Source organism: Triticum dicoccoides, chromosome 3A (assembly GCF_002162155.2).
Source record: "Triticum dicoccoides isolate Atlit2015 ecotype Zavitan chromosome 3A, WEW_v2.0, whole genome shotgun sequence".
Taxonomy (NCBI): Eukaryota; Viridiplantae; Streptophyta; class Magnoliopsida; order Poales; family Poaceae; genus Triticum; species Triticum dicoccoides.
In genome coordinates, this window is record NC_041384.1 from 502,708,060 (window position 1) to 502,721,242 (window position 13,183).

The 13,183-nt window shown below is 45.8% G+C and overlaps 1 protein-coding gene across 1 annotated transcript in view; it reads left to right on the top strand.

The window, feature by feature from the left end:
- The window catches only part of LOC119268811, a 10,863-nt gene extending 3,411 nt beyond the window's left edge, over positions 1 to 7,452 (top strand). Inside the window, exons 5-7 of the mRNA XM_037550518.1 lie at positions 6,889 to 6,937; positions 7,023 to 7,070; positions 7,185 to 7,452. Of these exons, the coding sequence (XP_037406415.1) occupies positions 6,889 to 6,937; positions 7,023 to 7,070; positions 7,185 to 7,280 (193 nt within the window). The 3' untranslated portion in view covers positions 7,281 to 7,452. The remainder of the gene's footprint in view (positions 1 to 6,888; positions 6,938 to 7,022; positions 7,071 to 7,184) is intronic.
- Positions 7,453 to 13,183: the final 5,731 nt, after the last annotated feature.

The window sequence follows — 13,183 nt, forward strand, 5'->3', positions numbered from 1 at the left end:
GCCTGGGGGCGAGCCGGCGGTATAATCGGCTCAGGGGGCGGTTGGGCACCCAACCGTCGTCCCCAGGCGCCGATGTTGGCCCAGTTTTCGGCCCACTTTCGGCGAAAAATGGCCCGATATCGGCGAGAATCGCCCCATATTCGGCGTGGTTCGGCGTGAATTCTCAACATAAATAATTTTTTTATCACAGTTCATCACAGAAAATCAATAGAAATCAAATAGTTCAACAAATAGTGCAACAACAAATAGTTCAATACAAATTATATAGTTCAACAAATAAAAACTCATATTTCATCACATGTCGAGCTAGGCGTCGCCCTTGATCCTCCATAGATGCTCCACCAGATCCTGCTGCAGTTGTTGATGCACATGTGGGTCTTGGATCTCCTGACGCATATTGAGGTAGGCAGTCCAGGTTGCCGGTAGCTGGTGATCAACTTCGGCAAGAGGACACTGCCTGTAGTATGGTTCAGTGTCAAACACTGGCTCTTCCTGCTCGCTCTCAATGATCATATTGTGCAAGATGACACGAGAAGTCATGATCTCCCACATTTGATCTTTCGACCAGGTCTGAGCAGGGTACCGAACAACAACAAATCGAGATTGGAGCACACCAAATGCCCGCTCGACATCCTTCCTGCAAGCCTCCTGAACCTTGGCAAACTGGAACTTCTTGCCTCCTGGCACAGCGTTTGAGATAGTCTTCACAAATGTCGACCATCTCGGATAGATGCCATCAGCTAGGTAGTACCCCTTGTTTAGTGCCACCCATTGACCTCGAAGTTCACCGGAGGAGAATGACCTTCAACAAGCTTGGCAAAGACAGGAGAGCACTGCAGCACGTTGATGTCATTGTTAGTTCCTGGCATACCAAAGGAGTGCCAAATCCAGAGGTCCTGAATGGCCACCGCCTCAAGTACCACATTGCAACCGCCTTTGGCGCCTTTGTACATCCCCTGCCAAGCAGATGGGCAGTTCTTCCATTTCCAATGCATGCAGTCGATGCTTCCAAGCATCCCAGGAAATCCTCTTGCTGCATTCTGTGCTAGGATCCAAGCAGTGTCTTCCGCATTGGGTGTTCGCAAGTATTGCGGTCCAAACACTACCACCACTGCCCTGCAGAACTTGTAGAAACACTCAATGGTGGTGGACTCGGCCATGCGCCCATAGTCGTCGAGTGAATCACTGGGAGCTCCGTATGCAAGCATCCTCATCGTTGTCATGCACTTCTAGATTGAGGTGAATCCAAGTTTGCCGGTGCAATCCTTCTTGCACTTGAAGTAGCCGTCGAACGCCCGGATGGAATTCACAATCCTGAGGAAAAGCTTTCGGCTCATCCGATAACGGCGCCGAAATACTTTGTCGCTGTGCATTGGAGCGTCGGCGAAGTAGTCGGAGTAGAGCATGCAGTAGCCTTCCAGACGATGCCGGTTCTTTGCTTTCATCTGCCCCGGCGCCGAGCCACCTCGCCGCGGCTTTTCATTGCTCGCGAGCAGGCCGGCGAGGGCGGCGAAGACCATGAGATGTTCCTCTTCCTGGACGTCGGCATCGGCTTCCTCCTCCAGCAGCGCGGCGAGCGCCTCCTCGTCGTCCGAGTCCATTGCCGAGCAGGCAAATCGCCGAACACCTTGCGGGCGTGGTGGGCGCACACCCGCCGGTACACTGCCCCTACGCGGCCAGAACGCCGGAAAAATCGCCCGGACGGTGGTGGAGAGGCTGCCGCGGCGAAACCTCTTCTCTTTTTCCGGCAGGGAATGGCCTATCTAGCGGTGTTGGGCGGTGGGCGGCGCCGGGATCGGCAGGGTGGCTGCCGAGCGCGCGGGGGGTGGGAGGCGAATCTGGACAATTAGCTTGACTTTTCGCCTGACGGTGTGGGCCAGGCGTGTTTTTCCCTTGCGCCGGAGCCCCCCCCGCGCCCCCCAGTGCGCGGGTTCGGCCTGCGATCGCCGGGCCCAAAAACGGACCGAGCCGGCGGATTTCGGCGTCTTGGGGGCGCGACTGGGGCGTTTTTTCGGCGCCGGTGCGTAAAAAGTCGCCTGGGGGGGCTTGTTGGGGGCGCGGCTGGAGATGCTCTCAGACCCAAATACCATGTTAAGCTTCATGCACTAGCCAACGCAACCAAAAGTCTGAATTGATGGAAAGGGCTTGGCAATCCATATATACACTTCAACAGTAGTAACTATTCAAGATTCACAATATAAAGATGTCATGTAGTATCTATTGAAGGCAAAAACCAAAAAAGAGCCCAACAAAATGAGGTTACTGGAAATGCAGCAGTCTTACAATTTGTGAGCCTGGCCTTTCTCGATATTATAAGAAATTCAGCTTATCTCATATTTGGAGATAAACATGCTATCAGAACACTTATGGAAGGCAATTCTCCAACCAGGCATTTGAAGACTTTAATCGAAACTTGAATGTAGCCAGTTCCACAATATTAGAAAACTAATTCAAACTACAAGAGCATGGAAAGCAACTGCAAGGCTCTCAATTGACCTTTGCCATTATTTCAGCATCCATTATTTCAGCATATGAAACACCGCCTTTTACCTGAATTGTTTAACCAACAACTGCTTCTACGAATCACACATAATTAGGGAAATTCAAAAGGTGATAGAATCAACGACATCTTATTTATATTTGTCAGTACATCAGTATTCCAAATTGCCAACTCATTTTGTAGATCTTGCAGCACGGTTCATGTTTTGCCAGCATATGATAGGCAACAGGACTCCCCCTTTCCCCTTAACCCCTTTGATGTACAAATCATGTGGTGGGCTAGTAACTGTCTTGGGCAACATGATAAACATTCGCATCAGAACACGATGATGTGATGTTCAAATTCTTACTAGTAGAAAAGAGCAGGACATTACCTTGCTGTGTATTTTGCGAGAATACTACCTTGGCTTACACAAGCAAGTAGAGTCTGACCTGAGACTCAAGTTAACATACCAAAATTAGCAATCGCTTATTTATTCGTTGTATTATTTAAGCTTGTTTAAAATGTATATGCCCTGTATCATGGAACTGTCATCATAAGAAGTTAATTGGCAGTAGGAATGACAGCAAGCATTCAAGAAAACTTATAAAAACTAATGGAAATAGTAAGAGAAGTACCAATCATAGCAAGGGTCAGAAAGGCCATGTCTAGAACATACCACATCATACAGTGACCAAAGCATCCTATTCCGTGTACATGTGTCTAAAGTCATGTCTGTCAAGAGCAACAATGACGGCGTTAAACACCGTCTTCTTTCTCTTCTGTGAAGATTACTGTGCATGGATCCGACTCTATCCTAGTGCATCTTGTCCACATCCACCATGGTTTTTCTACTGCTTCTTGCGATGACCACTCTTCACCCCTTTGTCTGTCTTCCTCTCGCTTATGTTTGCTTCTCTATCATCGCCCCATAGGAAGACAAGGGGTAATCTTCCTACTCCGTTGTACAACTGTAACTTCAGTACTGAATTTGTTGTACTCCCTCCAGTCCATATTACTTGTCACTGCTTTATTCCCTCTGATCCATAAAGCAGCGACAAGTAATATGGATCAGAGGGAGTAGTAAAAATTTAAACACAAAATATGTTCAGGCTTACAAAATCACAACTATTGTGGAATGCTTTTAACTTGCAACCTTAATAGTTTGTTACCTTGCAACTCTGGCAGGCTGGCTGCTACATGCATCACAAACAGAAACACAAGGAACTTCATAAATGAATTCTTGCAAGCTGCCAATAGAAAGGTTTACACTGAAGACGGAAATGAACCCAAGAGGAAACGCATGCAGTTTGTGTAGTGTTAGAGTACGTAATGGGCCTAATGGCCTGGGCGGGCGGTATAGCCCGTTAGTCTTAGGGTTAATTAGAGATAAGGGTCGCTTGCTTAGGGGTCAAGTAAGCCTTGCTTGGGAGTCAAGTAAACCTCTCTATATAAAGAGAGGAGATGTATCAATCTAATCAAGCAAGAATTAAGAAGGAAATCCCTTCCATCTTGCCCGGCCATGGGCAAAAGGCCCCCGGCCGGCCCTCTCGCGCCCTCCTTCTAGCAGCGCCATAACAGTTTGGTATCAGCTAGCTTCGGTTTGATCATGTTTTCACCGCCGCCCAACCCGTCTCTTCCGCTGCCAGTCACCTCGTCGCCTTCGGCGACCATCACGACCGTCGCCCCGCTCCTGCCCGCGCCGGGATTCTCTGTCGCGCCAGTCCCCTCCGTCCTCACCCCGGAGGTGTCCGGGGCACTGCGGGACCTAACCCAGGCGGTCCAGGAGATCCGCCTGTTCTTGTCCGGGTCCTACGGGCCACACCCGGCTGCGCCGCCCATCGCCGCCACCGCGCCGCTGTGGCTGCCGTGGCAGCCGCTGCCCCAGGCGGCCTCCGCTGCACTCGCCGGGCGGCTGCAGCAGCTGCCATCCACCGCCCCGCCCTGGCTGCAGTGGCCGCCGCCGCGACCGACGCTCCGCCGCAGCAGCCGCTGCCGCTGCCCCAGGGCGTCCCCGCCGCGCTCGCCGGGCCGCTGCAGCTGCCATCCACCGCCCCGCGCTGGCTACAGTGGCAGGCGCCGCTCCTGGCGGCCTCCGCCGCGCCTGGCGCTCCGCTGCAGCAGCCATCGCCGGTCAGCTCCGGCCCTACATGGACCGCGCCGGCGGGAGCCCCGATCCACCAGATCAAGTTCTCTCTGTCGCCATTACCGCTTCCCCAGGGCGTCCCCATCCAGCAGATCAAGTTCCCGCCGTCGCCGTCACCACTTCTGGCTTGGATCACTACCCGCCACGTGTCGGCGGCGCTGAGGCTGCAGGCTGCTGCGCGCGGCCTCCTAGCGCGTCGGCGTGTGCGGGAGATGCGTGGTCTGCAGCTGCCGCTCCTCCCAGCTGCGCTTCGCTGTGGAAAGGACCTCGATCTCCTCCGCTGCGTCGGGGATCTTGGGCATGCTGTTTTCCCCGCGGGCAGTGACCTCAAAGTCTGCGACATCGGCGGTTGGGGGGGCGCACCCCTCCTCGTCATTCTCCATCGCAAGCCCTCCACTCTTCTCTGTGCGGTGCAGACCAACAGCCGTCCGGCGGGGAGAAGGCAGGGTGTCACCGACAGGAGTGCACCGCGTAGCACCACTGCATTCCGCCAGCCACCGCGAGGGCGCCTCTGCTGGTCGCTCTTGCGACCATTTCCAGGTGGCCATACACATGCATTCCTTTTGTCCAGATGGTGTCCATGGGATCCAGGTGGCTGTACACGTGCACGTCCGACGTGCGGATGGTGTCCACTTTTTGTTAAGGGGTCCAAAATAAATCGTCCCAGTCCATTTCAGGTTGAGAGTAATAAAACAAGCCGAGAGGTAAAAGGCTTGTTTTTAGGTGTTAGGTTTGTGTTGCGTCGAGTCATGATTATAAGTTGGTTAGGCTGCAGCTTGAGGACAAGCTGCATGTCTAGGTGGGGTGTAGTGTTAGAGTACGTAATGGGCCTAATGGCCTGGGCGGGCGGTATAGCCCGTTAGTCTTTAGAGATAAGGGTCGCTTGCTTAGGGGTCAAGTAAGCCTTGCTTGGGAGTCAAGTAAACCTCTCTATATAAAGAGAGGAGATGTATCAATCTAATCAAGCAAGAATTAAGAAGGAAATCCCTTCCATCTTGCCCTCACGCCCTCCTTCTAGCAGTGCCATAACATGTAGCTACTATAGAGTATATTTGGTGGATTTGCTTATTAACCCAATATTGACATCCAAACAGAGGGATTTTAAGACTAAAAAATTTATATGCAAAATCGTACTATTAAGCACGTCTGTGACTCGTGTGCGCTGATGAGCTAGGTAGTGAATTTACACATGCATAGGTGCACAGTTCTTTAGAATCTTGAGGTAACACAACATTTTGTGGAATAGACAAACTTTTTCACCTCGATTCTAAAGTTCCTTTGAGGGAAGATTAGAAGGCAAGTTCTGACATTGAGTCCTACAGAAGCATGGATGTACATAAGACATATATTACAGTTTAAACAGTATTAAGAAAACAACAAGGTAGTTTACTAACACGACAACAAAAATGAAAAAAAAAACTCATTTTGCGGGGCAAAAAAATATATCTTAATTGACGTAACCAGTCTCACAGATGACTGGAGAAAAAACTTTCCCAGCTCTTGATTGCCGTGATTACAAGTGACTCACAATAAAAAAAATCCCAGCTGCCGCAAACCTTAAAATACAACGAGAAGGAGAAAACATCTTATTTCTACAACGAGTCATTCATATTCCAAGATTCAACCGGTTCCGTGGAGATCCTGCATTTCCCCCTTCTCTTTGTTCCTAACATACTTGTCTGCACATAGATAAGTTCCAGCTTACAAGTGTACTCCCTCCGTCCCATCAGTGACTATAGTGCCTAGTGCGTATTAGATATTTTTAAAGTCAAACTTAGTGAACTTTGACCAAGTTTATAGGAAAATTTATCAAAATCTAGTCAAATCAATATAATTATATTAATCACGAAATATATTTTCATATGGTATATATTTGATATTACAGATATAGATAATTGTTTCTATAAACTTGGTCAAAGTTTGTGAAGTTTGGCTTTTGCAAAAACCAATGCGCACTATATCATGTGGAGCGGACAGAGAGAGTACTTATTAAAGAAATCAATCTCGGCATTATTCTGATCATCCCCTGATAGCATCTCAGAACTGAATTTTATAGAAATTTTACTGCATGTGCTGGAGGTCCTTTCAGGTAATTGTTTGGAAAGCAGAATGGGAAAAAAGTAACATGACTTCTGAACTTAACTGAATTCTGTCGGACTCCTATTTCAATCTTTATTCTTGTCCCCACTTAGTGTTCGATCCATGGAGATGGCTACCTTTTGATTTATTTGGAAGTTGGCATAATGCAATCCACTTGTTGCAGGGGCGCTGTCCGATTCTTCCCTAAGAGTTCATCCTCTTGTAGAGTACAAGTGAGCATTCTGCACTGTGAATTTGACACTTTGTAATGAGCTGCTTCTTCTTCACAACTTGATCTCCCTTCATCATTGTGTGCAGCTAACAGTGGCCTATGAAGTTCCTGAAATTCTGACCCCGGTTGCATCAGTAAGTAGCAAACGAGCATGCATATAATTATTTTTTTCTGCAGTATTCCATGCTTTAATATTTCGTTGTCACAAATCCATGAAGTTGAGCAATCCAACCATCCTTTTTCACCAGGCCCTGAAACCATTTCTGGAAGGTTTACTTTTCAATGGGCTAGAACGTTTTGTGGCGTTCGCGAAGGAACGCTATAGCAAGTCCCTCCAGTCTTGACAAGATTAACTGTCCTCAACACTAAGAGTTTCAATTTCATTCAGAGTTGATGTAAAAACTGCATAAAGCCACTAGATGTGCCAGGGGAAGGACTGTATCCGAAGAGAAATACAAGAGTGACTTATTCTAGCAAATAAATATTGACCGTTCGACTCTGACTGTCATTTACTGTCGTCTTGTTTGTTCATTTATGAGCCTAGTAGCTTTTCTAAGTTTGAAATGCCTACTAGTATCCATGATTTTGCACTAGGCTGATATCCCAGCAGAAACTGGTCTTTGTATACGGTATTTATCTGGAACTGAGGTAACCCTATTTGTCGATCGTTGCGAGCGATACGACAGTGGTGGCCCATGCAGCAGTGGAGCTACTGCAGCACCGGGGCGGTTTTCTAAAGAGATAGGTGCAGTTTTGGAACCTCCGCTTGGTTGAGAAAGTTTCGTCAGTTTTTTCTTTTCTTTGTTATCTATATCTGTTTTATCTTTTTGTCTCGGTTTTTATTTTAGTTTTTTCTTTTTCCTATTCCTGATTTTGTTTTTGTTTTCTTCCTTTTTCCATTTTGAAATCAACATTGTTTTTTACAAATACCCGTTTCAGCACTTTTTTTAATAATGCGGCATCATTTTTGAAATTGATGAATATTTTTAAATTCGCAGGCACTTCTAAAATTTGTGATTATTTTGGCAAACCCATAAATATTTCATAAATTTGTGTATTTTACAGTTCGTGAATATATTTTAGTTTCACACAAAAACATTTTAAGCTCTTTCTATAACATTTTTTGAAAATCGAGATAAAGGTGAAAATGAAGATGAGAATTGAGAAGGTGAAAGAAAAATTATTTGTGACCAGTGTGTGTTTCTTTTTTTTTTGTTTTTGAAGATTTGCCAACACTTTATTGATCACTGATGATGTTTAAGGGAATACAAGTTGGGTCATGAGGAGAAATAAGCCACACGTGGTGACCTTCAAAAGGAACTAGGCAATTGAATAAAGAACTAGATCTAACTAAAAACTCTTTTACAATAGCCTCATAGGAGTCTCCTCGCCCCTTCGTAATATCATCCACCATTGTCTTGCAGTCACATGCAATAACAATCTTCGACACCAAGAGACCTTCAGCTAACGCCAGTCGGCCAGTGCCTCGCGACAAGCAAGCATCTCAAAAGTCGTTGGGTTTGTAGTTCCAGGAAGAACAAGAGATGAGGAACCCATATAGCTTCCATCTCTATTTCTGCAGATCGCAGCAGAGGCACCGGTTTTGCCATCTGCTGGCAATGCATCATCAACATGTATTTTGCAAAAACCTTCGGCCGGTTGCTTCCACGGTGGAGCATTAGGTTGGGCAGTTCTTGTAGGAACCGAAGGGGGGTTGATCACCTTGATAAAATCAAGTTCACTGATGAAATGTGTGTTTGGCTAGGAGGGGGACGCGCCTCCTGTTGATGCGTTGGGCCAGGCTCGTCAATGAGGTTGTAGGCCACGTGAGTGAGTCACTTGTAGGGACGCGCCTCCTGTTGATGCGCTAGGCCAGGCCCGTCAATGTGGTTGTAGGAGACGTGAGCTTTTGACCTTTTTAAATACATGATTAATATTTTTTATTTACTAAAAAGATTAATAGTTTTTAAATACATGATTAATATTCTTCAAAAATATGTTTTGATGTCTACCTTTTTTCATACACATTTAAAACTTTTTTATACAACTTTAATATTTTCTAAATACATGATTAACATTTTTTCAAATACATGGTTTTGAACAATTCTTCGAATATGTTTTAAACATTTTTCAAATATGAATTTTTATTTGAATTATATAAAAATAAATTAAAACTATGCCAAGATTTTTTTAGATTTTATATAGCAGTTTTAAATTTTCAGAACATTTTTTTGGAACATTCGAACATTTTCTAATGTAACACCCATTTCTGAGTGTTACGAAACATTGTTTTTGAGTGACACGAATATTTTTAAGATTGTATAAAAAATTATTCGAAATGCTATGTACACTTTTTTGAAGCATGTGAACAATTTTAATGCTATCAACATTTTTCTACAGCTACACCAACAATTTTTTGCACCGCGTTAATCTTTTGGAAATTCATTTAAAAAAAGTAATTTTCAGTTTTGAAATATGGAATTCTTCTTTTCAAAATTTCAACAAAAGAACAAAAGAACACTAATACGCAAGGAGCTACTTTAGTCGGCCCAAAAGTAGCGACGGGAGGGCGCCTCTTGAAGTGACACCTCCTTTTGTCTTGCAACAAACGATTCATAGCCTCCCCTATACATGCACAACCCCTCATGTGGAAGAAAACCCTCTCCCTGCACACGTGGTCTCCATGTTTTTGGCCCATTCATTTGCTCACGCAAAGTCACTTCTCTTCTCACGTAAAGGTAAAGAACCCCACATCATTGCCACAGTTTAGACTTTAGACCTATTTCCCTTTGCAATGTGTTGTACAAAATTGCTTTCAAAGTCATACCTAAGAGGCTGAAATTAGTGCTACCTGATATCATCTCAGAGGAGCAGTCTACTTTTGTCCCAGCCAGACTCATCACGGATACCATAATTACAGCTTATGAGTGTCTTCATTTTATGAAGAGGAACAAAGCAAAGAAGAATATGATGTGGTACAAAGCAGTGCATTAAAACTGGATATGTCGAAGGCATATGATTGAGTTGAGTGAGACTATTTACACGCAATAATGTTGAAATTGGAATTCACAAAGAGGTGGGTGGCCATTGTTATGAATCTGGTGAGGTTAGTCAAGTTATCAGCTTTATTCAATGGCAAGAAAATACAGGAGTTTAAACCTTCGGATGGGATTTGACTGGGAGACCTAATTTCCCCATATCTATTCTTGATAGCAGGAGAGAGCCTTTCATGTCTTTTAAAATCCATTGGCGAGTTATCGAACTTGAGTGAAATAGCAGGTGGCTTCTTCGAATGTACAAGTGCTTGGATTCGAGTGTGGGATATGTGTTCTCTGCTCGATTTTATCTTCAAAATTTGTTACCCTTGGAGATTTGAGGATCCTAGGTAGTACGAGTCAAGGCCTGGAAGATTTCTTGCATATGGTGTGCTCCGAGGAGTTTGTAAAGCTTTAGTAGTCGCCTTCAATACCAACTTCGAGTGATTTAAGGCTCATTGTTGGGTGACTCAAAGGATGGTAAGGTGAGCCACATGTCGATGTTCCAAAACCTTGGCTTCGGCACCTCTCCAATGAAGATTAGTATTCCCCAAAGAGCGCCCCAAAGAGCGTGAACTTCCGCGTCCTCAACTCACTTGTGATTTATCCATTCTCGTCCATTTACTTAGTTTCTATGCTTACTGCCTTGCTAATTAAATTGTTGCCCAGCTTAACTTGTTGCTTGCTTGTTGTATAGGTTGTTCTCACCTAGTCGCATATTTTAAGAATTTATTGTATCCGTGTTATCCTAAAATTGGTAATCACGTTAAATTTGTAGTCACCTGTTCACCCTTTATTCTCTAGTCGATTGCTTTGATTCTTTAAATAGTCTTGATTCATTTCGTGATACAAATGCACAGGAAAAAAAATAGGGGAAACGCACTCGTATGTTCCAACGGATGGCGGGCTGGCGGCAATGGTTGGCCATTTAGATTTGTCTTGCGAAGCTGCTGCCTTCTCTCTCGGTAGAAGCTCCCGTGAAAAGACTGGCGATATCTGACGAAACTACCAACGTGATTGATCCAGCAAACACATCCGGAACAACTGGAACCCATTGAAGAGTACATCATAGTATCTACAAGCACCGGAATGATGATGTGAGTGTTACACAGCAATGCAAACCAAACACCACCGCATTACGGTTCTATAGTATCCACACCAAGTGACCGCCTAATCCTACTACTCCCAACAACGGGATCACTAGACTGAAAATGCTGCCCGGATCTCCCCTTTAAATTAAAACAAAATAAATGCAATGTTATCAGTGGTGTCGATCCGACAGTAACCAACCAATCTGCCTGCAGACCTTTGACACCGAGTCTTCGATCAGTCGCGTCCGATCGAGCTAATCCCCAACCGGACAGGAAATGAGGATAGGATTTGCCCCCAGCTTCCGTATCCCATGTAGTAGTAGTGGCGAGGTTGTTTAATCGACGGTGCATAGGATTCCCGCTCGCCCTTGACCTCCTCTTTGCATCTGACGCCACCGGATCACATACAATAAGCCAACCCTCAACAGAATTAGGTGCCTATCTGCAGCGAGGCGACAGAAGGGTCCTTTTTGGCGCCCATCACTTGCTCTCTACAATATTGGCAACAAAACAGCCTCGTCGTCGTTTTCGCCTCGCTGTTCGTCGAGCCTGAATATTTGTTTGGCTCTTCCCTTGACCCGTCGTGGCCTCATGATTGCCGCGCTTATTCCTCCTGCCCTTCGATTCCATGGGCGGCGCGAGTATTATACTGCGTAGCCCGCCGGGGATCAATCGATCGATGGTATCTGCGGAGTCCCGGGGCGGAAGTGCAGGTGTTTATCTGGCCGGCGATGTGTCGAGCCACCGCCAGCCGAGTTGACACGGGTGGGCGCGTGGTTCGGTGGAGTGGACAGTGGAGTGCCCTGGTGCTCGCTGCTAGGCAGCCATGGGGCGCATGGACATATGCCTTTCTCTTTCGTTATTTCTTTCCATGGAGACAGAGACAAGCTCGAGCCTTTTTGCCCACTCCCTGTGGTGTTAACTCTGCTTTCTTGTGCGATTCTCATGGCCAGGAGCATTTCCCGCGCTTGTGCGTTTCTAGTGGCCAATAGTTACGGGGGACTTGTTGATTTGCTTGTGTGCTTCGTGCCATGTGTCTGCGTGGAGTACACTATCAGTAAGAATCACAATTAATTAAGCAGAATGCATGTTCATCTTTATATGTTTTGGGCGTGGGCTAGTACCATGTTCCAGTCCACATAAAGCCATGCTAACCATGCGAGGAAGTGCATAAAAAAGGTGTACTGAAACATAAAGCCAGTATGTTGTTGCTAAATTGTATTATGTTGAATTTAGTTAAGAAGTTATTACAGAGAAGTTAATGTCTTATTTAGAAAAATAAATCAGTTATCTAACTACCCACAAAAAAAGGCAAAATAAATCAAAGAACATTATGATAATTGACTCCAACACGAAGCACAACCAAATATTTAGGACCATGATAATAAGGCCAACTCAAGCGCGCGACCCCATCATTTCCGGCTGCGTCCGTTTGAGGTAAAACGGACAAACCAAACGGCCCAGCGCGCGTATGCAAACGGACTTTTGTTCGTTTTCTGTCCGCTTTCGACCCATCCCCGGCCCAAGTTTGGGCCTCTTTTAGGGTGAAACGCACAGCGTGCGGACGGGTGGGCCGTGTGACCGTGTCCTCCTCTGGCCCGCCCGTCGGTGGCACAAGAACCCCTTTTTCTATCCACCCCCTCCCCCCCTCCAGCAACACCCCCTCCATTCTTCTCCACTCTTCTCATGCTCTTGCCCATCGTCGCCGCCGCCGCTGCCATTGCACCTGTGTGATAACCCACAAGTATAGGGGATCGCAACAGTTTTCGAGGGTGAAGTATTCAATCCAAATTTATTGATTCGACACAAGGGAAGCCAAAGAATATTCTCAAATATTAGCAGTTGAGTTGTCAATTCAACCACATCTGAAAGACTTAATATCTGCAGCAAAGTATTTAGTAGCAAATTAGTATGAAAGTAACGGTAGCGGTGGCAAAAGTAACAGTAGTAGTTTTTGTAGCAATCGTAACAGTGGCAACGAAAAAGTAACTAAGCAAAGATCAATATATGAAAAGCTCGTAGGCAATGGATCAATGATGAATAATTATGTCGGATGCGATTCCTCATGCAACAGTTATAACATAGAGTGACACAGAACTAGCTCGAGTTCATCAATGTAAT